General features: G+C 48.0%; 2 protein-coding genes across 5 annotated transcripts; one reads left to right on the forward strand and one right to left on the reverse strand.

The window, feature by feature from the left end:
• The first annotated feature begins 241 nt into the window (after positions 1–241).
• LOC116261215 (geraniol 8-hydroxylase-like) lies at positions 242–2,078 on the forward strand. Its single transcript, XM_031639867.2, has 2 exons — positions 242–1,235; positions 1,319–2,078. The coding sequence occupies exons 1-2, from the start codon at positions 276–278 to the stop codon at positions 1,946–1,948; spliced, it is 1,590 nt and encodes a 529-aa protein (XP_031495727.1). The 5' UTR covers positions 242–275; the 3' UTR covers positions 1,949–2,078.
• A 2,591-nt stretch (positions 2,079–4,669) lies between these two features.
• On the reverse strand, positions 4,670–9,757 carry LOC116260941 (inactive leucine-rich repeat receptor-like serine/threonine-protein kinase At1g60630). 4 transcript variants are annotated; one of them, XM_031639481.2, is made up of 4 exons: positions 9,590–9,757; positions 8,618–8,722; positions 5,702–7,343; positions 4,670–5,620 (listed from the first exon to the last, which is right to left on the reverse strand). In XM_031639481.2, the coding sequence occupies exons 3-4, from the start codon at positions 7,065–7,067 to the stop codon at positions 4,944–4,946; spliced, it is 2,043 nt and encodes a 680-aa protein (XP_031495341.1). In that variant the 5' UTR covers positions 7,068–7,343; positions 8,618–8,722; positions 9,590–9,757; the 3' UTR covers positions 4,670–4,943. The 4 variants fall into 4 exon arrangements, with proteins under 4 accessions (XP_031495341.1, XP_031495340.1, XP_031495347.1 ...); XM_031639480.2 differs by having other exon boundaries at positions 5,702–7,346; XM_031639487.2 differs by lacking the exon at positions 8,618–8,722.
• Between the last annotated feature and the right edge of the window lie 893 nt (positions 9,758–10,650).

Below are 10,650 nucleotides of genomic sequence, written 5' to 3' on the forward strand. Positions count from 1 at the left end.
CCCTTCGCTTCGCTTCCGTCAGGTAGTCGGAGAACGGGATCTCGTGCGACACCCAAACGCGAACTCTGGAACAGAGCAAAAGAAGTAGACACAAGACGGGACATCTCAAACAGGACAACATATGACAAACATCCCAACCCACGTGCCCCCTGGACCGGTAGTTCTGCTCGTCCTGGCGTTCCCCTACTATAAATGCCATAAACTCGGGTCAACAAGAACCGAACCCAGTTCACAAGATCGTAGACCTTGGCTGCCTAGTTCGTGGTCGAGCCCAAATGGAGATACACCAGCTTGTTCGAGCCATGGCTGCCGAGCTGAGCTCGCTTCCCCTCTTCGCGATTGCGGCCTCCGTCGCGTCGTTCGTTCTCCTTAGATTACTTTTGGCCTCTCCATTTCTCCGGCGGCGGAACTGGCCGGGTTCACCGCCGGGGCCGATAGGCGTACCCATACTAGGCTACCTCCCTTACCTGTCGGACCGGCTGCACGAGGACCTCCACAAGCTCTCCTTCAAGTACGGCCCGCTCTTCAGCCTGAACATGGGCCTGCGCCCGGCAATCGTGGCCTCGAGCCCGGCCGTGGCCCGGGAGATGCTCAAGGTCAAGGACTCGTCCTTCTCGAGCCGGACGATAACGGAGGCGGTCCGGACCGTGACCTACGACGCGACGTCGCTGGTGTTCGTGCCCTACGGGTCGCGGTGGCGGACGCTGCGCAAGATCCTGACGACGGAGCTGTTCTCGTCCCGGTCGATCGAGCAGCTGAGCCCGGCGCGGCGGACGCAGGTGGACTGGATGCTGCGGACGATGCGGAGGGCGGGGTCGAGGGGGGAGGCGGTGAACTTGGCGGAATCGACGTTCATCGTGTCGGCGAACCTGGTGAGCAACCTGGTGTGCAGCAAGAACCTGTTCGACCCGGAGAAGGAAGGGGGGAAGGAGCTGAAGGAGATGGTGTGGGAGATACTGGAGGTGGTGGGCGCCCCCAACCTGGCGGACCTCGTTCCGTTCCTGCAGGTGCTGGACCCGCAGGGGCTGAGGCGGCGGGTGAGCAAGGTGGTGAAGAGGTTCGACGACTTCTTCGAGCAGCTGATCGACGAGAGGATGGAGGAGAGGAGGCGGGGGGCGAAGGCCAACCCGGAGGGGAGGCTCGACATGCTGGACGTGTTCCTGGACTACAAGAGCGAGAAGAAGGACGATGAGCTCAAGGAGTTCTCCAGGGTCGACATCAAGGGCATGCTCTCAGTACGTCTTCTTATTTATTTCTACAAACACCGTATGCACAATCGATCATGGTATCCTCATCTTCTTATTTCTGTTGCGTCCAGGACATGTTTGTGGCTGGTACAGACACTTCGTCCAGCACGGTGGAGTGGGGACTCACGGAAATACTAAGGAAGCCGGAAGTGCACAAGAAGATCATGGCGGAACTGGACCAAGTGGTCGGAACGGACCGGAAAGTGGAAGAGACCGACATCCCCAAGCTCACCTACTTACAGGCCGCAGTGAAGGAGACATTCCGGCTGCACCCAGGTGTTCCCCTTCTTATACCTCGCCGCACCAATGAAGACTGCGAGGTCGCCGGGTACCATGTGCCGAAGCACGCGATCGTGTTTGTTAACGTATGGGGAATGGCCCGGAACCCGGACATATGGAGGAACCCGCTGGAGTTCAGTCCGGAGCGCTTCCTAGACAACGAACTGGACGTGAAGGGTCAAGACTTCGAGCTCCTGCCGTTCGGGACGGGGCGGAGGTCGTGCGTGGGCATGCCGCTGGGTCACAGGATGGTTCATTTCTCTCTGGCTTCGTTGCTGCACTCCTTTGTGTGGGACTTTCCGCCGGAGATCCTCGCCGACATGACGGAGAAGGTTGGGATCACGCTTCAGAAGGCGAAGCCGCTGGTTGGCATCCCGAAACCACGCTTACCGGAGCACCTCTACGGAGGAGGAAGTCTGTGACTGAGCTCGGGGTTCACCAACTACCTACTCTGGCTTAGCCCGTAGTGAGGCTCAGCCGAATTGCCGTTGGCTTTTGAGTTGAGAATGCAAGAGTGTTTTTTCTTTTTTTCTTTTTTCCCTTTATTGGTGGAGTTTGGGGATCTAAAGTAATTTATTATATATACGTATTTAAATGAATAAATCCTCATTTTCCATAATATATTGAATCTATACGTATTTAAATGAATAAATGCTCACTTTCCATAATATATAGAACCATCAAGTATGTCGACGTATATACACGTACTATCACAATTTTTCTTTCTTGTATGTGGGAGGAATGCTTTGGGCAGCCATGATTGGATGGAGTTCAACATGGCTGAAGGATTTCATGTGTATATATATTACTGAGTATGTGACTTAGTGAATATAAAAAATGTATTTTCTCTCATCAAATCACGCTAGTGTTGAAGCCACACATAATTAGTAAGGGAAGCTCTCCTTGCTTACCAAAATTCTTTATATTAATTTGTAAATCTACATACCAGTGTTCCCTCTCAACTCTAAACTTCACATATAGATTACTTTTTTCTCACTTAAGTTTTTGGATCCATTACTGAATTTAAGTGGGTTTGATACAATTTAGTCAATCGCCTCCCCCAGAAATATGGAATAGAGTAAGAAATATCTATTTCAGGCCGGCTAGCTCAAGGCATATTGGAGTTGCATATGCGGGTTGCACATATGGGAGGACTCTGTCTAATAACAACTTGTTAAAGGAGAAACAAAAACCTAAAAAAAGAAGAAGAAGAAGAAGAGATGCATGTGAGGCAACCAAGTCTGGGCCTTGATATAAGGGCCTTTGGGTGTTTTTAGCTTCACTGGCGATTTGGGTTTGTGAGGTAATAAATCCTGTTGAAAAGGAAAATATAAGAGTTGGATAAACATATTATACCATTATAGTACTGCTTGCAGGTGGAAGAAACGCAGAGGAAAACAGAGTCTGTTCCAATTACAGTGGTCTACTTCAACATTAGTTTCACTGTAGTTTGCAAGTATCTCACGGATTTGAATGAGCCTGAAATTATGAACAAGTACAAATGATTTCAAATTTTGAAAAACCACGCTAAAATCTACAAGGTCCGCGATAAGAAGAAAACTCATCTGCGCTGTCGTCAACACGATCCGGAAAGCTCCATAGGCTGAAGATGGGAGCAGAGAGCTTTTCTTATTTTGGGGAAAAGAAAGAGCCGTTGTACGAAAATTGCCATTCATGCTGTGAATCTCGTGTCCATTTGTGACCGATTATTTGGTTGGGGAGGCCAAGAACAGCTTGGAGATCCGAGTTTCCATAGGTTGAAGAAGATCAAAGAGTTCAACTGAGTGATTTGGTTCTCTGCTTGTATCCTTTGCGACATTGTATATTTTTAACCTCTCGATGATCCAAGCCACAGAGAATCATTAACATCAATAAGTTACAGGACATCTCTACCAAGCATTTTCATGTCATAACATCCGGTGTTCTGCTGTTTATCTGACAACTGATTGGTAGAGCTTTGTTGATGAAGCTTGGATAGAAAATTTCGAAAGTTTTGGCTTCATATCCTGTAGATGGGCGTGGCGTGAGGAGGGGGGTGTCCTTTATAAAATCAAATTACAGCAAGGATGATCTGGGTAACTTGCTCTTCACCTCTCTTTCTCCCAATAATGGTCCCTATCTCATTGGATCCTTTGCCTGAAATGTTTGGTAATCAGATGGTGACTGTAGTCAGCAACATTATCATGCAAGTTGGTGGAAGCTGATGAGAAGGAACTCGATATGATGAAGCATGTGCTGGTTGGTTCCAAGCATTTAACGTGCTAAATTTTCTTTTTTTGCGAGGGAAAAACGGTACCTGGTCGGCCGTCTCTGTCTTTCTCTAGGAGGCAACCCTGCCCAAGATTCAGGATGGCAGTTGAGGCGGAGTCATTCTTAGACATGGATCAAGATCTAAGTCGCTTGTTGCCCCAAACAGTGCCCCATTAATCTCCAATCTTGCCAGAGAAAGTTGGATCAAGAAAATAGTTTGGAAAAAGAATGATCCGGTGTATTTACATATATGTAGGTGCCAAACTCCTGGAAGGTTGCTGTTTAATGACTCCAAGTTTCAAACGACTTGAGATCAGTGAGCTATAGAAGTAAGTGATGAACCAAGAACACGGTGCAAAATGCAGAAGAATATGGAGAAGGAGGGATAGACCGCTGTCATATAAACTGGAAACTGAATGGAATTGAACGACTGAGTAAAAGGAAACTGATCAGATTCAGCGATTCAGACGAATCATCAAACAAGCCCTGAAGTGGGTTGAACAAGCCCGACCAGAAAGCTGCCCAAATTGGCAGCTCCTATCCACACGTCATAGAACTGTCTGCACCTTCACATGCCTATGTCTCGTTTTCTTTTCTTTTATCCAGTTGATACTTGAACAAAGGCGCTCTTAACGGAGTTCACACACTTCCTGAGTCGTTTTGCTGCTGCTGTCAGATGAGATCATACTGCTCACAAGTTAACTTGCGACTTTAAAAATGCTGCCTGCTTTCTTGATCTTACAGGAACCTCCGAAAACCTTTCTTACAAGAACTTAGTTCTCGAGTTTGGAGGGCTTCGTTGTAATGCCCCCTCTTTCTGGATTTCCTTCTAATGCTCTGCCCCAGTTCAAAACACACGCATACAAAGATATATTTGGACTGATTCACAAAGGTTAGAACAAGTTTTTAAGGATAAAAACTTTATTCTTTCCACACAGATGTCATCTACATGATTCGGAACTCGTCAAATTATGATACACGCACAGGCTTCCTCAGGGATCAATAGCCCGGAATTTCCATATAAACATTTCAGGGTTGGACTGCATATTTCTCATTTCCCTCTCACTCACAAATTCAAAATTTCAAATCGTAAAGGATCGACAGTGGGGTAGTTTGCACAACCCAAACCTTTTCTTTTTTCTTGCTAAAAGCCCCCCAATTAGTGCTTCAATCCCTCTCTGTAAAATTCAGATGCTCCGATCCTTGCTCCCTCGGTAAGCTCTGGACGGTATCCGACCATCTGCCCGGCGAGTGGTCGCTGCTGTTTGATGAAGCGTGCGGATCGGACCTCGCCTCGTGGATCATCTTCAGCACGTCCCTCATGGCCGGGCGGTTCTCCGGCACCGGGCCGACGCACGACATTGCTATGTTGAGGAGGACCACCAGTTTGTCTTCGGAGCCTTCAGCTCCTGACGCCTGATCCTCCGAAGCGCCGCCGGAGTCCGTCTCCTCTTCCCGGACTGACCTAACCCACTTGGGAATATCCACTCCGGGATTCTGAACCATATCCTGGAAGGGCGTTTTCCCTGTGAGGAGTTCCAGCAGGAGGACCCCGAAACTGTAGACATCAGTTTTTGTGGTGTAGTTTTTCATGGAGCCCCTGCACTCCGGGGGCCTGTAGAAGACGGAGGAGCCTTCATCGAGTCCGTCGGGCTTGAAGGCCGCCAGTCCATAGTCGGTGACACATGACTCAAAATCAGGGCCGAGTAGGATGTTGGAGGATTTGAGGTTGCCATGGACGATGCCGGCGACTTGGTGGAGGTAAACAAGTGCAGTGGCTAGGTCTTCTGCTATTTTCAGGCAGGACGTCCAGTGAAGTGGCTTTCCACCGGCGGGTCTTGTTCCTGCAGAGTCACGGATTCAGATGAAGTTGAAAGCAGAAAGCCAGGCATTTATCCAAAAAATTTGGAGCCTTCTATCCTTACCATGAATGAGGGAGAAGAGACTGCCATTGGGGAAGTAGTCATAGACGAGCAGCCTCTCCTCCTTGGCCTGGAAGTAGGCCCTGAGTGGCACCACGTTGGGGTGCTTGAGCTGCCCCAGCGCTTCCATCTGCCTAGCGAACTCCTCCGGTCCAGGATTTCTCGAGTTCTTGAGCCGCTTCACTGTGACGATGAAACCGCTCTCCATCACCGCCTTGTAGGTACTGCCCATCGTCCCTCTCCCCAGAATCTCCGCTGCTGCCTTCAGCAGATCGTCCAGCGCGTACATCCCCTGAACCCCTCCGCAGAACATCAAGCTGCCGATCCCTTCTTCCTCCCACGGGAAGCCCCTGCTCTTTTCCCTGTCTCCTACTTCCCCAATCTCGCGACTCCTCCGTCCTCCTCCTGCTGCCCCGCCTCCACCCTCTACACCACCTCCCTCCTCGATTCCCCTCTTCCCGCCAACCACTCCAATCACTTGATCGCATGGGCACCCGCGCGACCGCCCCCTGCTAGCCCACCATGCCAGCAGGCCCACCAAGAGCAGCAAAACCAAACTACCTGCCACGATGCACGCCACCAGCTGGGCCCTGGTCAGCCGCCGCCGTCCATGCCCCCCTCCAGGTTTCGGCATATTGCCCACCGGTGACGATGCCGGTGGCCTGGCGGGAATGCAGGGCCGTCCCAATTCCTCCCCGCAGAGCCCAGGATTGCCAGCAAAGGATGAATCGTTGAACTGCATGAGTGCCGGAGTTGCTGGTATTGGGCCGGAGAAATCATTGTTGGACACGTTCAAGAAGCGGAGCGTGGGCTGGGAAAGCGCGGGGACGCTACCTGTGAAAAGGTTGGCGTCGAGGAGCAGCATGTAGAGGCGAGGGAGGAGGGCGATCTCCGCAGGGATGGTGCCGGAGAGGCGGTTATCAGAAAGGACGATAACCTTGAGGCGGTGCAGGCCGGTGAGAGAGACTGGAAAGGCACCGGAGAAGCGGTTACTGTTGAGGAACAGACTCTTGAGGTTGGAGAGGCCGGCGAAGGACGGGAGAGGGCCGGCGAGGGCATTGCCTTTGAAGCTCAACACCCTCATCTGGTCCAGAGCATTCAGGGAGACGCCATCAAGGGTGCCATTGAGACCCAGGGACTCCAGCACAAGCTTCCTCACCCGTCCGTCGACGCACTCCTTCACTCCAGGCCACCCGCAGAAGTCACGGCGTCCCGGCCACCTGATCACGTTCCCGGGGTCGACGGATTTCTTTAGTGCCAGGAGAGCTGCCGAGTCGTCGGATGAAGAGGGCCGAAGGCAGAGGAGGAGAAACAAGAGGAGGAGGTAAAAGAAAGAGGGATACCCAACTCTTCTTGAGTCGGCAGCCATTGATTTCTTCGCCCTCCTACCAACTGGCCGCTCCTACAACGCGTAGCGGATAATGGCAGCCACTGATCACAACAAAGACTCCGCGCAAGGTGCTGATCAGGCAGCCGGCTTCCTCCATCCCCAGTCTCTCACCGTGAACATGAGTTCCTGCCAAGGAAGAACACCATAATACTACGGTCCTCGTTTTGGGTCGAACAAGCAAACAATGTCCCGCCTCTGCTGCAGATGGTCCCGCAACTCTAACCGGTAAAATCTTGGCGGGCCGGCGAGAAGTTCCTGCTAAATAAAACACCGAGAAGACGAAAAGTGAGAAATTCAAAGAGATTCCCCAACTGGTAACTTCATTAAAATAAAGGCTTCTTTCGAATTCATCCCTGACCTTTATAGGTAATTGTCACATCCATTCCAACTTCGTTGTCATTGACAATTTTAGCCCTATCATTTGCACTTGTAAGATATTGACGCATTTGTCTCTTTCTTACTAGTCATGTGTTTAGCAAGACTGGGTTCATGTCATTTAAAACAAAAGTAGCTTTATCTATAATAAGCCTGAACTCATCTACAACTTGTTAAAAAAGACAAGGATGGATTTGTTAATTGCCTGCAAGTCAGTCGGGATGAAATGGACATCACGCCGTCCAAAAGACTGTAAGTTGAGGAGATCGAAGAAATTCTACATTACTATCATATTTGAAAAAAGACGCGGATTCAGGGCCCATACGCCACAGTAAAATAGCCGGCATGTGGGAGTCGAGCAATTTTCAAAACAACCATCATGACTTAAGACCAATCTGCGCAGCAAAATCTTCATCATCCACATATATTTCAGTAGTTTCTTGCAAGTCTTCGTGGGTATATGATGGCGGAACTATTTAAAGGAAGGAACTGATAACAGTGGTAAAGAACTGCAGAAACCTTCTTGTAGATCCTCATTCAAGAGATCTTCCCCGTTTTTCCCCAAAAATTTCAGCCGCCGATAAACAAGGACTGCGATATTTCTCAAACACAGCATCATTCATACAAATGTCATTCTAGTGACACGAGTTTGGCTAATTTGCAGTTTTCAGCATTTCTTCCTATAAGGCGCGATTCTTATTTTCACAGCTGCAGGTGGCATTCGATGGACGCTTTCTTCCTCTTCCACCATAGTTTTTTCTTTGCACTAGTAATGTGCTGGTGGCTTTCTACAGGTTAGAGTCTCAAGATGTACTGACTTGGGGTTCAAAGACTCGTGAGAGCAACCACTAAGGTACTGTTCAGATTTGAGATCTAGATGTGTTTAACTTGAACCGTTTCAAATGGGTAAATAGATGTTTGTCAGTAGTTTAGGTGTATCCTACCGTAATCCGATCATATGAGTTCAAATTGATCTGAGATTCGAACCGTTTAACATCCTTAATCGACCATGTCTGAAACTGATGTCTAACTATTGTGGAGGAAGACAAAGCAAATGATCAATGCTCGATTAACAACTGGATGAAACGAACTTGGCTTTAAAGCCTCTATAAATTCACGAAGGAAGACGCTTTGAAAGATATTAATGAACTCACCTGAGGGATTTATGTATCCCACCCAGGCAGTAAGCGTCTCTCTGGCCCAGATCTCAGGTTTCACATCAACTGAACATGGATTGCTTGTGCAACCAAAATCTTCACCTAACAAGGGCAAAGAGATGAAAATGAAACGTGAGAGAGAGAGACGATTAGATCAGAGTAACTGACTAACTGTCCAGTAAACATGAAATAGATCGCAGATCCAATCATTTATCTTTGAAAGGGAAATGATATTGCAAGAAAACTAGAGGGCTGGGAACAGATTTGAAAGGGAACTATTCATAGATTGTTTTTCAGCCCGAACCATTATCATCTATCGGTAGAAAAAACCGAAGGATAGCTCAAGAACAGATCTAACGGGAAAATGCAGATAAGTTTCCGTCGCCAAGAATGTCCTCACTGCAAGAGACGAAACAGGGGCTTTCTGTTGCAGGTTTTCTCTGCAGCAATGACAGTGCTCCCATATGGAGAATACTCAAACAAATCTCACAATGTGGCTATGGAGCTCTCAATGAGAGATCTGATGGCGCTTCCCAAAAAATGCATTTAGAACAAAGTGGGGAAGCTATGGATTTTAAAGCGACCAATGTTTGAACTCCCTTCCTGCTTCTCCACTCACACAGTTCATGACTTCATGTCCTAAATTTCACCAACGCAATACCAAGAACCGTGCTGCAAAAACCAGTTCTCTCGAATCGAGAGTCGGTTTCGGAAAAGCTCAAAATACGTTTCATTCAAATAGATCTAGAGAGAGAAAGACTGCTTACGGTTGTGCAGGAGCAAGCAAGGGAGAAGAGTTGAATCAGGAGGGTGGGGGTGGTGGTGCAGGGGAGGAGAGAAAGGAGAGGCTTACTATTGCAGGATGGTGGCGGGAGGTGCCGGTAAATTTGGGGAAGACGCGGACACAAAAAGGAAGACGGCGGAGGAGGAGGAAGGAAAGAATGGCCGAGTGAAAGGAGGAGAACTTACCGGGAAACCGTCCGGAGAGAAGGCTGACGGCAAATGGATCGAACCCAGCACGGCGTAATGCAAGGGCGAGAACTTAGGGCTCTTGCAACTTTCCGCTTGGCGTTTGGACTTTGTAGTGCCACTGAGAAGAGAGAGAGAGAGAGAGAGGTGAGGGGCTTTAAGAGAGCAATGAATAAGCCTGACATGGCCTGTGAGGACGCATAAATAATGTATATGCGCAAAATTCCTGATACAGACGAGTGAACACTCATGGCAGCGGCTACTTTTTCTTTTCTTAAATATTTTTAGCTTTTTTAATTTTTTTTTTTTTGAGATTTGAGTCTTAAATACGAGACTCTGAAACGGCAGGACCTCCTCTTTAAAATGTAACTGTAAAAAATCTATCGAACCATAAAAAGTTTGGGATCCGATCTAAGTTTTTCCCAACTTTCGACTAAGAGAAAGATGAGATCTAACTTTCTTAAATGTAAAGTAATCAAGATTTAAGTTTCTGGAGACGATGACTCGAATATGAGCCTTTCAAGGGATTCCAGGTCGGAATCTGGTCGGTTGCTAACAATGGCAAACACAATACTCGAGTTGATGGTATGATTTTGGACCGGAGTAATCGTGTATGCACGCTTAATCTCAAACATGAGCATCTAAAAATACAAAAGACTATGGATGAACTACCGATCATGTTGTGCTTATGTAAAATTAGACTACAACTATTGTCTTTTTTGTCGGTGTAATTTGAATTGTGTAAATATAAAATTGTAAGTTCCTTGTAGGTAAGGCCATGTTTAGTGGTTGAAGAGAGTGTTTAACACACATGGTTGGTTCAATTTGCATCATTGGTGACCAAATCCTATAATTTTTATTTCATTCACAAAAGACAAGTGTGGCTTCGTTGCGGGACGAAATGTCCAAGACATAGTGTCCAGTGACGATCTTCACCGGGCATTCAAACGCCTTTAGTAGTCGGTTTGTGAACATCTGATGTATTTACCACTGTGCTATTTGAATATTCCGCTTTAAATTAACATGCAATATGTTTCAACCATACAAAAAGGATTCTTTAT

This window comes from Nymphaea colorata, chromosome 9 (genome assembly GCF_008831285.2).
Source record: "Nymphaea colorata isolate Beijing-Zhang1983 chromosome 9, ASM883128v2, whole genome shotgun sequence".
Lineage (NCBI taxonomy): Eukaryota > Viridiplantae > Streptophyta > Magnoliopsida > Nymphaeales > Nymphaeaceae > Nymphaea > Nymphaea colorata.

Coding starts and splice junctions, on each gene's coding strand:
- LOC116261215 (XM_031639867.2), top strand. CDS start 276: ATGGAGATACACCAGCTTGTTCGAGCCATGGCTGCCGAGCTGAGCTCG. Junction 1,236..1,318: donor ACATCAAGGGCATGCTCTCA/GTACGTCTTCTT, acceptor TGTTGCGTCCAG/GACATGTTTGTGGCTGGTAC.
- LOC116260941 (XM_031639487.2), bottom strand. CDS start 7,067: ATGGCTGCCGACTCAAGAAGAGTTGGGTATCCCTCTTTCTTTTACCTC. Junction 5,621..5,701: donor TCTCTTCTCCCTCATTCATG/GTAAGGATAGAA, acceptor GTGACTCTGCAG/GAACAAGACCCGCCGGTGGA.